Genomic DNA, 12,581 nt, shown 5'->3' on the forward strand with positions numbered 1-12,581 from the left:
AAGAAACAGCAGTTAGAAGGAAAAAGATGTGAGGCCTAGGATTTCACAATATTATTGGATTTGTGTGTATGTGTCTCAGAGAGAGAGTGAGAGAGATCCAGCCCTAGCAAATTCAATAGCCCTATGGTCTAGGGATTGCCTGACTCTCCCTCCCTCAAGACCCCCCAGGGTAGGACGTTGGGACTCCCAGCTGCTGATGCCTGTGGCAACCCAGAGAGTTAGAGAAATAGAAGAAGGTGGTGACTTCACCGACTGGTGCCAAGGTGACCTCAGGCCCCCGCCCCAAGTCAAAGTCCATTCCCCATCATCCCTATCTCTGCAGGGATCATACCACACAGGATACATCCTTCTCCAACTCCCAGGAACACCTGAGTTAGAATTTTCTGCCTGTTGTCCTCAAAATCCATCCAGCTGTCCTGGAATACCCAGCATGTCCACGTTCAAATCCTGGCTGCCTGATGGAATCTCCTTACAAGGGGACCCCACAGTGGTTTGCCAGCCTTGAGCCCACTATGAGGCCAAAATCAGGGGCTCTCCTTCTGGGGTTTGTGGCTGTCCTAGGACCCCTCATCCCTTCCCAAGGGGCCCTGAAAATTCATATGCTCAGAGGAGGGCACGGCCAGGTACATGCCATTTTCCCTAAGCTTCTGGAAGATGAGTAAAAAAAGAGATTGTTAAATTCCTCGGATAATTCAAGGGTTTCACCTGCAGGGGAACAGACAGTTGTGGGTTGGAAACCTGGTTCTGTCTCTTACTGTGTAGCCTTTATCAACCACTGGAGTGATCCTCCTATCTCAGATGCCTACTCTATAAAATGGAACAAACATACCCATTAGGTGGTGGGGAAGGTGAAAAGAGAGAATTCATTTTTAAAACTCCTGTTAGTTGTAGTGCTTCAGTAGGAGTCGGTGTTTGAGAGCTCCCTTCCTCACCAGCATCCTCAGCACTCAGCGGAGGCTCGCAGTAGACCAGCACTGTCCTATGTAACTTTGCCGCAATTAAACCTCACAGGAATCCCGGTGGGAAGGACATCTAGTACCAGGCACAGTTTACAATGTGGGGACACTGAGCCTCGAAGCCACGTGTCTAGCAAGCAGTAGAGCTTGCTTTGGAGCCCGGAAGGGCCTCACAGACCGTACTGAACACGTGGGCCCTGTGGCCCCCGGGCCCCATCCTCCTCAGCTGCCCTGGAAGGGCTCTCTCCAGACAGGAGACCAGGCCCTGGTGGGCTGCCAGAGGAGCAAGTCAAGGGTCCCCGGGAACTGCCAGTAACGGTATCGGCATGACTAAGAGCCCTCACAGTCGCGGGGACAGAGGGCAGTGTTAGGGTCTCTCCCCCAGAAGCCTCGTGCCATGTGAAGCCCTGGAAGGGCGCTTCCACTGCTTTCCAGAGAAACACCCCCTGGGGAGAAGCAGCGGCATCCCTGGATTACTCTGGCTCACAGGCTGACTTTGTGCCTCTGCGTCCCTTAGGGTGACTCTGGAGGTCCTCTGACCTGCGAAAAGGATGGCACCTACTACGTCTACGGCATAGTGAGCTGGGGTCTGGAATGCGGGAAGAAGCCGGGGGTCTACACGCAAGTTACCAAGTTCCTGAATTGGATCCAAGCCACCATCCAAAGGGAGGCTGGCTTCTAAGGTCCTGTCTTCTGAACTCAGAGCCCCGCCTCCTCAGTGCCCAGGCCAGGGGAGGCCTCCTGGGCAGTGACAGACACCCCCAGGAGCGTGCACGCACTAAGCAGAGACAGCTGCTGCCTGGCAGGCCCTCCTGGCTCAGCACCTGCCCCCTCTCCTTGGGCTCTTTCTGCCTTCCTGAGTAACCCGAGAATAATGGAATGCACACAAAATATATATTATGTCTGCTTCCCTCAAACAATTGCACCTTCTAGAAAATCAGTGTTCACAGAGACTGCCCCCACCTGGGACATTTGCAAATGTGGATTACAGAATGCCCAGCACCAGTGGGAGTCGGTCACCTTCGCACTTTGATTCCTCATCCCAGACACTTAAGCTCCTCAACTGAACCAGCCAACCATGTCTAGGTATCAGAGAGAGAAACAGAAATACAACATTCTCCATTTGCTTTCCAAATTGTTATTTTAATAAAGGCAGATCTGAGTGTGCTTGTGGGCAATTTTCATAGCTTGCCACCTAAAGAACGTCTGGCAAGAACACGTCATCTCCGGCTGGCTTCTCTCTCAAAGAATCAGGGTGGACGCTGTGCACTCACAACAGCAGAGCCTTCTTCCTTTTGACGTGCAGAATCTCAGTGGCATCTGGGTTCACCTCTCCCATCTGATGATCTCCAACCTGCACTGCCTCCAGCCCCCCCTGCAGAAATCAAACAGTTCCCCTGAGTTCCAACGAAGCTCGCTTCCTGCTCCCACAGGACCTGCTAAGATACCCTGGGAGCAGCAGGGACATGCTCACGCTCCCCATGCCGCTGCCCTCTTCCATCCTCCCTGGGAAAAAGGACCCTCAAGGCAAGAACAAGAAAGAAACAAAGCCAGTCCCTCATTTAGACTGGCATCTTTCTTCTGAACAAAGTAGGGTTCAAAATGCAAACGGTGGTAGCCAGCGAGTCCCTGACCCTTTCTGCAAATGTAACAAGCAAGCAGTCAGCACAGCCCGGCTGCCCTGGGCCGGGATTGATGTTGCCCCGGTAGGTTTGCCTCTGCAGAACTAATAGCTGTGACTTCAGAGAAAGCCCTGCAGGAAGTTTAACCCGTATGTCATCTGCCCGGTCATCTCAGACCCATGAAATTAGGCGCCTTGCTTGAGCTGCATTTCACACTTCTTTAGAGCTAGCTGACCTTTGGCCAAAAATAAACTTTGAAAAGAAACAATGAGTTTGTCTTTCCCCATGGCCTTGCAAACCAGGGTGGGTTGGCAGCTTGCTACTCACGTAAGCCCCCCGGAGACCCAGGACCCTTGCGTTGGCCAGTTCTGCCGCCCGCCGAGCCATTTCCACTTTGTAGGAGCCAGGAGGGGTCCAGCCAACGCCTCTGGTCAGGTTCAAGTCTGATTTGTACTTGACCTTGGGGAAAGGAGGGGAGCAAGAGGAATATGTCATTGGGGTCTAAGTAAACAGGACTAAAGCAGCAGCCATATGATGGGGAGGTGGTGTTGTCAGTAAACCCACAGTGAGGGGAGCAAATCCATGTTCAGCAGGAGTTCCTGGGTGTGGAGGATCCGTGTGCTATGGGCTGGGCCAGCACTTTGCACTTGTCCTATTCAAGTGATGGGAGCTGCAGTGGGGCAGGCAGAGGACACCTGCTCCTACCCAGACTCACTCTGTGGCCTTAGGGAAGTCACTTCCCTTCCTAGGGCTTTAATTTCTCCCCAGGGAAAGGGCAAGGTCTGGGTGAGGTAATTACTAAGCTCTCTTGGAAGCAGCACATTGCCACCAAGGGCCTGGGCTTTCACATCAAGTCAAGCAAGTTTCATATCTCAGGCCTGCCACGTCCTTGCTGGGTGACCTTAACTAAGTCAGCTAAGCCTTGGATTCCTCATCTCTAAAATGGGGCAGTACTAAGTTTTGACCCAGAGCCTGGCCTACAAAAGAGAACCAAGAAATGGCAGCTGCTGTTATTATTCCTTCTGGCACCAAAGCATTAGGTGTGTTGGAATCTATCTCAGCCCAGCTCCCCCCAGAAGGGAATACGGAACAGGGGATTATGGAAGCGACACCAGTGGAAGGGGCTCAGCCAGGCAGGTGGTGGCGCTCACGTCGCTCTGTAGCTGGTGAGCCTTCTGGGCATGCTTCAGGCCCAGGTGCTCCGGGTCGCAGGTGGGCTGGGGCAGGGGCTGCCTGTAATGCACATCGCTGGCCAGTTGCTGGCTCCTCTTGGCGTGAAGGAAGCCAGGCTGGTCTGTGCGGCTGTGGAACTGGGACCGATTCTTAGCAAAGTCCTTTTTGTACTCGTTGTCACTCTGGAGTCTGCCGACATTGAGGAAATGCCTCATCCTCGGGTCGTCCTGGACGCTGCGGTACCCAATCTGCAGGCCCCGGTCCCGCAGGAAAGCCTCTTTGTACCGGAACTGCGAGTCAGAGGAGCAGAAGTGTCACAGTTGTGTCTCAGGTGCCCACCTCCCCTTGGGCCAACCTCACTGATGGGGCTAGCCCACAGGTTTCTCACAGGAGCCTTGAGAGTCAGTAAAAGGGGCGAATTTGGGATTTAAGCTGACCTAGCTGTGTAGCCTTAGACCAGTTACTGAGTCTCTCTCTGAGCCTCAGTTTCCCCATCTGATCAAATGGGAGAGTGATCTCCCTCCCTTCATGGGAGGTTGAGAAGATTGAACTAGATAGGAGCTGAGCCTCCTGTCTGGAGCCAGCTTGTGTCCACTGTGTGGTGGCTACTGAAGTTGTTGCCGCTGTAATTAACACCACGCTAGGAAAAGAAGCATGCCATGCTCACGCAGCCAGTCTGCCTTTGATTCTTCCCAGCCTTCAGGGAACTCGTCCAGTGCTCCTAAAACCCTCTGTAGTGAAGGACCACTTTCATTTTGTTTGGCTTTTTAAATTTACAATGCCTTGAAGACCAACATGTGGCCCTCCTGCCTGTGAGTAGTATGTAGCGGTAGCAGGCGCATTTGCTAACACCCAAACTGGCCTTCACCCCGTTCAGTGAGATGACTCCACTGGTCAGATGTACGGATGCTACAACATCTAATTGCTAAAAAAAAATTAAAAAAAATGCTTGTTCTGATTTCTGCACTTATCCCATGAAACTGTCACAGATCAGCCTGTGTCTGTGCTGAGGGACAGCTGTCTCGTCAATGGCACCCTCTGTTTTGATAATAATAATGGCCATGTTTTGAGCACCTGTTACATGCCAGACACCATTTTGTTTTCATTGCTACATTAATCTTTGGAGACAAAACCCCTATTTCATTGATGTGGAAATTTGAGTTCAGAGAATTTAAGCAACTTGTTTGAGACAAACAGCCAAATTCCTAAATGATTGAGTCAGGATTTGAACTCAAGTCAAACTAAGGCAGCGGTTCGCAACCTGTGGGTCACGACCCACAGGAATTGTATTACAGGCTTGCAGCATTAGGAAGGTTGAGAACCACTGATCTAAGGGAAGAGCCCAGTCTCTTTCTGCTCTACCACCACACTGCACTTCAGCTAAAAGAAGTCCCTTTTCTGCAAATCAACAAGCCAATCACATGCCCACGATGTCCAGGTACCTAGACATCAACTTTTAAGAAAGCCGTGAAGGCTATGTTAACCAGTTTGGTGAAAATATTTCTAATTGTATATAAAACCAGCACATTGTACCCCATGATGGCATTAGTGTACACAGGTATGATTTAATAAAAAAAATTATCCTCATTTTATATATGAGGCAACTGAATGAGAAGTGAAAAAAAGAAAAAAACAGAGGGGTGAAAATATAGCCCTCTCTAATCTTAAATTTCTGGCTAAGATCCTAGAAAACAGGACCAATTTTCTTGCTTTCCTTTGAAATGCAGTTTGTGTTCAAATCTGGTACAGGAAGAGAGAGAGATGATCTTGACAGGTTCGGGTAATTTGCTTTTCAACCGAACTGGGAAAACCAGACTAAACCTATCAGTGATGAAAGGAAAGAGTGTGAGGTCTTACGTCACTGGCCATCTCCCTGGACGCCCGGGCAGTCTGGAACGGGATGGCGTCCAGCCTGAAGTCGTAACTGCCAGCCCGGGTCTGCTCCCAAGAGTTTCTGTACACTTTCTAGATTGGGAAAACAAAATCATGAGTCGACAGGTGTCACTCTGCTGTCCCACACACTGTTCCTACGCGTGTGCCCCTTTGTTTGGCTGGTTCCCAGGATGGCAGAGCGTAAGGCCCCATATCCACCCTGGGGACCCCCAGTGCTGGGGTTGGTGGGCTGCCCCACAGAGGGCTTTCCCCAATTCTGAGGCCCTGCTCTGTGAGACTAGCAGCTGTGAGTCCAGCTCATTTGCTACCCCAGTTGGAGTCTCCTGCCCAGTCCTTCCCGTCTCTGCATCCCAGTGAATCTGGTTTGCAGCTTCAAGATGTCAGAACTCGCACTTCCAGAATCCAGTTTCTTCTTCCCGTCTGCTGACAGTGTTACTCCTTAGGTCTTGGCACCCACGTGTTTATTAGCCTCACTGACTTCCGGGGGGCGGGGGGCCCTCAGCCCGGCTTTGATGTGGTATCCCACACCGTGCCTAGGAGGCACGCTGCATTTCACACACACCCCTGGGGCCTGCGCGAAGGGAAGAGCCTTTGCCTGAATTAAATTTATTGTCAAGAACCTGACCGAGTACCTGACCCATGTGTTTCATATCTTCCTCTTTCATTTTTTTCCCTTTTCAAGTTGTTCTCACACGCCCTCTGGGAGTCTGTAATCATATCCTCTTAGTCCTCAGGTAGACCCACATCACCGATAGAGGCATCAAAATCTTCTGTGCCTTCATGTAGCTAATATTTTTTTTTTTTTTCAAGATAAGGGAATGGCTCCATGAAAGGAGTCATCTGGAGATCCCAGTGGAGGGCCATCCTTTATTCAGCCACAGAGAAGGGAGACAGCGGGAGAGGCACATCACCAACAGATGACAAAGTGACAGCCCCAGACCGTGTCGGTGGCTCACGCATTCCGTGAGCTACAGCAGGTCAGGGGGCCCTTAAGAACCTTACTTTTGTTGCCTAGAAATGGAGGTCAAGGCTGGTGCTCTGTTCTACAGGGGGCTTGGCGGGGGCGTTAAGCAAAGGAAGAGCGGCAGATGAAAGGCAAGGTGCTCCACCCCATCCCACAACGGGGCCTGAAACTAGAGAGGAGCACAGTGTTTGGGCCAAGCATGGCGGAGCTTGTCCTTTCCGTGCACTGTGGACGAGCACCGCCACCTTCCCTGGCATCATCACCTCCAACTGCCAACATCCAGCACCACAAACTGTGAGCTACATGCTGGAAATGCAGAACCACTAATGGCTGGGATAATCACCTCATCGACACATCGCAAACAGAGCCAGGGTGATTGGATTTACTAGGTCGCCCCTGAGTGTAGCAGGTTGGCCTGAAAGACCCATAGCAGAGGAGGAATGCCCAGACAAAGACAGCATGACAATCCTCCGTAGCACTGAACTTCCTGTCGTCGTGGCCGCATATACATTAGAGTAGCAAATAGAGTCAAAACCCGATCTCCAAGGGGCATCCAGGGCCTTCCTAATCAGAGCCTTCCCACCAGATGTGCGCTAGTTATCAACACCAAACTTTATCCAACATCAAACTCCAATGTCACCCTACTTAGGTGTCCAGCACACCCCAGCTCCTGCGCCTCTGTAACTCGGGTCAACTAGAAAGCGTGGCCCAAATCGGGGTCTCCCGATGTGCCGGCTTCCTTGTCCCGGCAACTTCTCCCTGTACACTGTTTGCTTGATTGTGGGATCTTCCTCCCTGAGTTTTTTTTATTCTGTTGAGGTTTTTGCCTTGCCACTGGGAGTCTTTAGATTCCATAGGCCCTTTGATTTGGAACCCTGGGCGTTCCTCTTCTTTATCACAGTGGGTGCAGTTTTGTCCTCATCCTCACACATTAGAGTCATTTGATTTTTAGTTATTTCGGCTGCCTTACACATCTCAATGGCTTTCTTTGCCCAGGAAGGTCACTTTCTCTCCACATCTTCCTCACAGAGCACTTGATCCAATTGTGCGTGTTCCTCACGCCCCCGAAGAAGTGCTCTTTCAAAAGAGGTTCATGAGTTCTCCATATCCGCATACCCCGGCGGTTAATTTCAGCTCTAGGACTCTGCGGATGGGCATCCCTTGTGAGAGAGAAGATGCTTCTCTCTCTAGCCTGGGGTGGCTGTCCTCCTTACACGGGTCCCCAAATGAACCGGCAGAGCGATTCCAGTCTCCACAGCTGTGGGCCTCCAATACTTTCTCCAGTGGAGGCCTGGCCTCCCCCACTTGGGACATTAATGAGATGGATGTTTTGTGCAAGTTCTGCTGAGGGGGAGGCCCTGCTTCCCCAGATGGAGGTCAGCCCACCAGAGCTGCTGTTCTAAAATTATCCCTCGCACATCCCTCAAAAGCATCAAATGGCCATAATAACTCATATTTACAAAGCACCGTTGCATTCACTGCATGGGATCCCACAGGGCTTTACAAATGCAACAAACTAATACACAGGCTAACTAGAAGGCGCCTCTTACCAACCCCTGCGAGGCAGCCACCTCTGGGGTGAACGGCAGCAGCTGTTGATCTGCACGGAGCCCCAGGACACAATGGCCAGGCTAGGGAGGGAAGAATGGCCGGACTCTGGGAGGCCCCACGCTGCCCCAGGCCGACACACTCAGCCTGTGTTATTCTGATCTCACAGTGTCTTTTGATTCCACCGCTTCTCTACCTGTTATCCGAAGATCACAGCTTTGCTGGCAGAGCGACCGCCTATTCTATTACAACCAGGGGCCTCCAACCCCTGCTAACAACAAGCCTGGGTTTAGGAAACAGCATCTTGGTGATGCACGCAAAGGGCACACGTCCAAGGGAAACCAAAGTGCTGAAGGCCACAGTCCCATGCACAAAGGAGCGAGCTGCATTTGGACAGGACGGGCTACAGTTGCAGCATCTGTCCAAGCCGCGGGGTGTGACAGCATCACTCCATCTCCGCAGTTACACTCCGCTGAACAGCCGAAGAGAGGAGTCCGGGAAACAAACCGAGCAGGTGTCTGTACCCACAGGGGCCAGGGGACAACCCCCTGTCTGTTACTCACACACAACAGGGGTCTTTGGACTCCTGCCCAGAATTGGAATTTTACAGCTGAAAGGAATTTCAGTTTAGCTCAGCCCTGTTCCCATTTTATAAGTGAGAAAACTGAGGAAAATGACTGAAAGTCACACACGTAGTTTGTCCCACTCTCAGTCCAGCATTTTCTGTTCCAAGTGCTCCTTCCTAGGACTTTTAAACAAACAAAACCCACGCCGGGCACAGATAACTTTACAAAAGCAGGTGCATACCATATGAACCATCGGTTCACTTACATCGCTCAGATGCAGCGCGTTGAGGCGGGCTCGGGCGAAATCCGGGTGGTCAGGGATTGCGGTGTATCTGTGCAGGGACTCGGCATCCCCCGACCTGTACAGGCGCTGTGGATAAGACAAGCTCATGGTAAATGTAAAACTGCACTTACTGAAACCACAGGAGGAAAAGCCGATTCTCTTTCCTGCCTCTCCCACCTGAGTGGCCACAGGATGGGGCAGAACCCAGCCCTGCCATGGGGAATATGCCTCTAGAACCCATGAATTGATGGCGGGTCCCTTTGTAACCAGGGTCAGAGGAGGTGGCTGGTTGTTGTTTTTTCATTTGTTTTATTTTTTTAGACAGAGTCTCACTCTGTCACCTTGAGTGAGTGGCGTCATAGCTCACAGCAACCTCAAACTCCTAGACTTAAGCAAACCTCTTGCTTCAGCCTCCCGAGTGGCTGGGACTATAGGTGTATACCACCATGCCCAGCTGCTTTTTCTGTTTTCAGTGTGGGGGAGGTCTCACTCTTGCTCAGGCTGGTCTCAAACTCCTGAGCTCAAGCAATCCACCTGCTTAGGCCTCCCAGAGTGCCGAAGGGAGGCATGAGCTCCCACACCTGGCTGGGTGGCTGGTTTTAAACAGACCCTGTTAAGAACATTCATCAAGGTCTGCTCTAAATGGGCCACAAACCAACAGTGCAGTCAGCCATACCTGTGTGTTTTACACAGTAGAAGATGTATATATATTTCAGAGAATCTTTCCAACTGAGCACCAGACATGCTTTTTACTAGTAACGAGATACGGCCTCAACGCCTTTGTTGTTTAGCATTAACAGTAATAGTAATAATAATAATGGAGATAACAATACATACAGCATATGTGGTTAAGACCTTTTTCTTATAAAATGCCTTAATATGCATTTCAGCAATTACAATTTTCATAGTCTACCTGGCTCCCAGGGAAGACAAAATTTACCACTCAAGTTTTATCTTGATTGTGATTTTTAGAGCAGTAATTTAAGAACTGCAAACAATTTTTAAAAGTGTTTGGCTCTCATGTATTTTTAGAGATGAAACTGTAATCTTTTGATCCCTTTCTAAATTTAACTAGGGCTTTGCAGACTTGAACTGGTCAGTACAGCTTTCTGTGAGGAGGTAGCAGCTTTGTCGCTGTGCCTACAGAATCGAATCCCTTGACAATTTCGGGGAAAAAAAATCATCTTCCTATTCCTTGAAATAGATACAGGAGAGAGGAAATGGGGCTAAATTACACAGAAAGTAAAAGCAGAAAGAAGCTTTAAATACAGCTATTCTTTTTTTTCCTAACGGGTTATATTAAGATTTTAATTCCATTGTTATCTATCAACAAGTAAGATGCATCTGATCTAGTGTTTGCTAAGGGATCACTAATAATATTTGGTATTATTATCATTATGATTATGAATCAGACCTATAATAAGGAACATTTATTGAGGACGTACTATGTTCCAGGTTCTTGCTAAAAGACTTACGTGCTTTTATTTATTTCATTCTCATTTAATTCTTTTAATCTTGTGAAATGATTGCTATCATTATTCCCTCCATCCTTCAAATAAAGGAACCAAGATTAGAAGGGATTAAGTAATGGCCCCAAGATCATCCAGGCAGTAGACAGAAGGTTTGCACCCACATCTATCCAGAGCCTGGTCCTTGAGCACTGATGACTGAGCGGCAGTGGTCCACTGCGTGCCTAGAATGAACAAAGAGAGAGAACCCACCTCGTTACAGTGCAAGTAGCTGTTCTTGGCATGAACCATGTCTGGGGAGTCAACCACTGTGGTGAACTTGATACTGTCTGGTTTTTTACGATATTTGGTCTGTAAGAGAAAGACAAAGATTCCCATAAACACAGCCAGACATCATGCGTCTTTCTGGATGCAGCTTCACCCTACCTTCTCAGATCCAACATGCCCTTGACGTTATTAGAAAACAAGTCTTTCTTCTTGATGTGTTCCTAGCAAGTGAGGGTACAGAAAAGATCCAAGATGCCTAGTCACAAGGATAATCTTATAGGTATTCACTCTCATGAAGAGAGAGGCTACAAAATACCAGTGCCCCTTACAATAAAGGAATTCAGTCAAGGTCAGGACTTAGCATCCATATGGTCTGTTCGGATGCTATCTAAATATGTTCTGTTATTAAGAAACTGAAGAAGGCAGTGACCTTCTAGAAGATGCCAGGGATCCCTAGGACATCAGTACAGTGGAGGATTCAGTTAATGTGACCATCCCTGTGTGATGTCTAATACCTGAAATCAGATCACCTCTGGACACTGGACCTCTGAGTCTACTCTGTGGGTGGCCAATCCCCCCCAACCCAATGAAAAGAAAAGGGTAGTTTAGGTCATCATTGTACAAAAGATTTTGCTAGTACACAGCTATGATTTAATTAAAAAAAAAAAAAAGATTTTGCTGGGAACTTTACGAATAGAATGTGCATTTAGTTTCCCAGAAGTGAATTCATTTGGATGGAAATTTCATTCTGTCTTGAGATATGGTTGCAAATGCCCCCCAGAAAAAACTGGGAGTAAGTCCAGTGGCCACAGGGCCCTCTTGGGATCTCCATCCCATACACAGGTTCCCTCTTCAGAAGGAGATGCTAGGTTGCCCATGTCGGTGCTGGCAGGCTCGGTGGATGGTACCTCACTGATGAGCTCTGCAGCCTTCTTCGCACTCTCTATCTGTGGGGACCTCAGTGCCAGCCATCCTGTGCCCTTCATGGCAGTCAGGTCTGCCTTGTAGTGCAACTGCAGGGAGAACACATAGGCGTTTGTCAGGACAGCACCTAAAAGTCCTGAGGCATTTCAGGAAGCTCCTGGACTTGCAACAGCATTTGTGACAAGGCTCTGTTGTAACATTTCACCATCTTCGCAGGGAGCTCACTGGGCGTGACTTTGAGTCAAACGGTCTGCACTGGTGGTTCCACCAGGAATTAGATAACGAATCATACACAAGGTACAAAAAGGTCCCACGGTGGGTGCATTGGCAAGATTTCAAGCAGAAAGTAATGACCTGTGCAAATGACCACTTAGCAGTGGTTCTCAACCTCCCTAATGCCACGACCCTTTAATACAGTTCCTGTGGGTTGTGACCGCTGACTCAAAGGCAGAGCTGAGATACAGGCTCACATGGACGCATCTGCCCAGATTATTTTGTTTCATTCTCCCAGGGAGGCAACTGACAGCCTAAATAGAAACATTCTACACACTATTCCACTGATACAAGGGCTTGGAGCTCTGGACCCAACATGCTGTTGCTTGAAGCAAATCTCTTTACCAAAAAGTGACTCAGTTTCTCTCTGTGTTACTTAAAGGTCACAACAACTCCTCTGTTCTCATGAAATCAGGGACAAGAGCCATTCTTTAAGTCAGATGTTCATTTGGATGGTGGTGGAAGCAGAGGGGGTCAGAGTCAATGACAGCAAGACCTTAAAAACTGGAACAAACTTAGCTGTAACCAGCTAACAGTGAGCACGCCATTCTAATCTTTTTATGCCTCAGTTTGCCCCTTCCTCCCCATAATCATCATCGTGATTTGCTTATACTGCAAAAATGGGCTAAGCCTTGCTCTCTTT

General features: G+C 49.2%; 2 protein-coding genes across 4 annotated transcripts in view; one reads left to right on the forward strand and one right to left on the reverse strand.

Moving 5' to 3' along the window:
• Window positions 1–12,581, forward strand: part of HABP2 (hyaluronan binding protein 2) — a 47,348-nt gene that overhangs the window by 31,801 nt on the left and 2,966 nt on the right. The window contains exon 13 of one of the 2 annotated variants that reach the window (XM_053583766.1): window positions 1,474–2,839. The exons of the other annotated variant lie outside the window; for it this stretch is intronic. Coding sequence (XP_053439741.1) covers window positions 1,474–1,638 — 165 coding nt within the window. The 3' untranslated portion in view covers window positions 1,639–2,839. Of the gene's footprint in view, window positions 1–1,473; window positions 2,840–12,581 lie in introns of those variants that run through there. 2 annotated transcript variants of the gene reach the window in all.
• NRAP (nebulin related anchoring protein) overlaps window positions 2,079–12,581 on the reverse strand; it is a 67,789-nt gene continuing 57,286 nt past the window's right edge. For both annotated transcript variants that reach the window (XM_053583764.1, XM_053583765.1), the window contains 7 exons: window positions 11,650–11,754; window positions 10,727–10,825; window positions 8,988–9,092; window positions 5,609–5,716; window positions 3,730–4,041; window positions 2,906–3,037; window positions 2,079–2,331 (listed from right to left, as the gene is read on the reverse strand). In XM_053583764.1, the coding sequence (XP_053439739.1) occupies window positions 2,227–2,331; window positions 2,906–3,037; window positions 3,730–4,041; window positions 5,609–5,716; window positions 8,988–9,092; window positions 10,727–10,825; window positions 11,650–11,754 (966 nt within the window). In that variant the 3' untranslated portion in view covers window positions 2,079–2,226. The remainder of the gene's footprint in view (window positions 2,332–2,905; window positions 3,038–3,729; window positions 4,042–5,608; window positions 5,717–8,987; window positions 9,093–10,726; window positions 10,826–11,649; window positions 11,755–12,581) is intronic.

This window comes from Nycticebus coucang, chromosome 3, assembly GCF_027406575.1.
Source record: "Nycticebus coucang isolate mNycCou1 chromosome 3, mNycCou1.pri, whole genome shotgun sequence".
NCBI classification, from domain to species: Eukaryota; Metazoa; Chordata; class Mammalia; order Primates; family Lorisidae; genus Nycticebus; species Nycticebus coucang.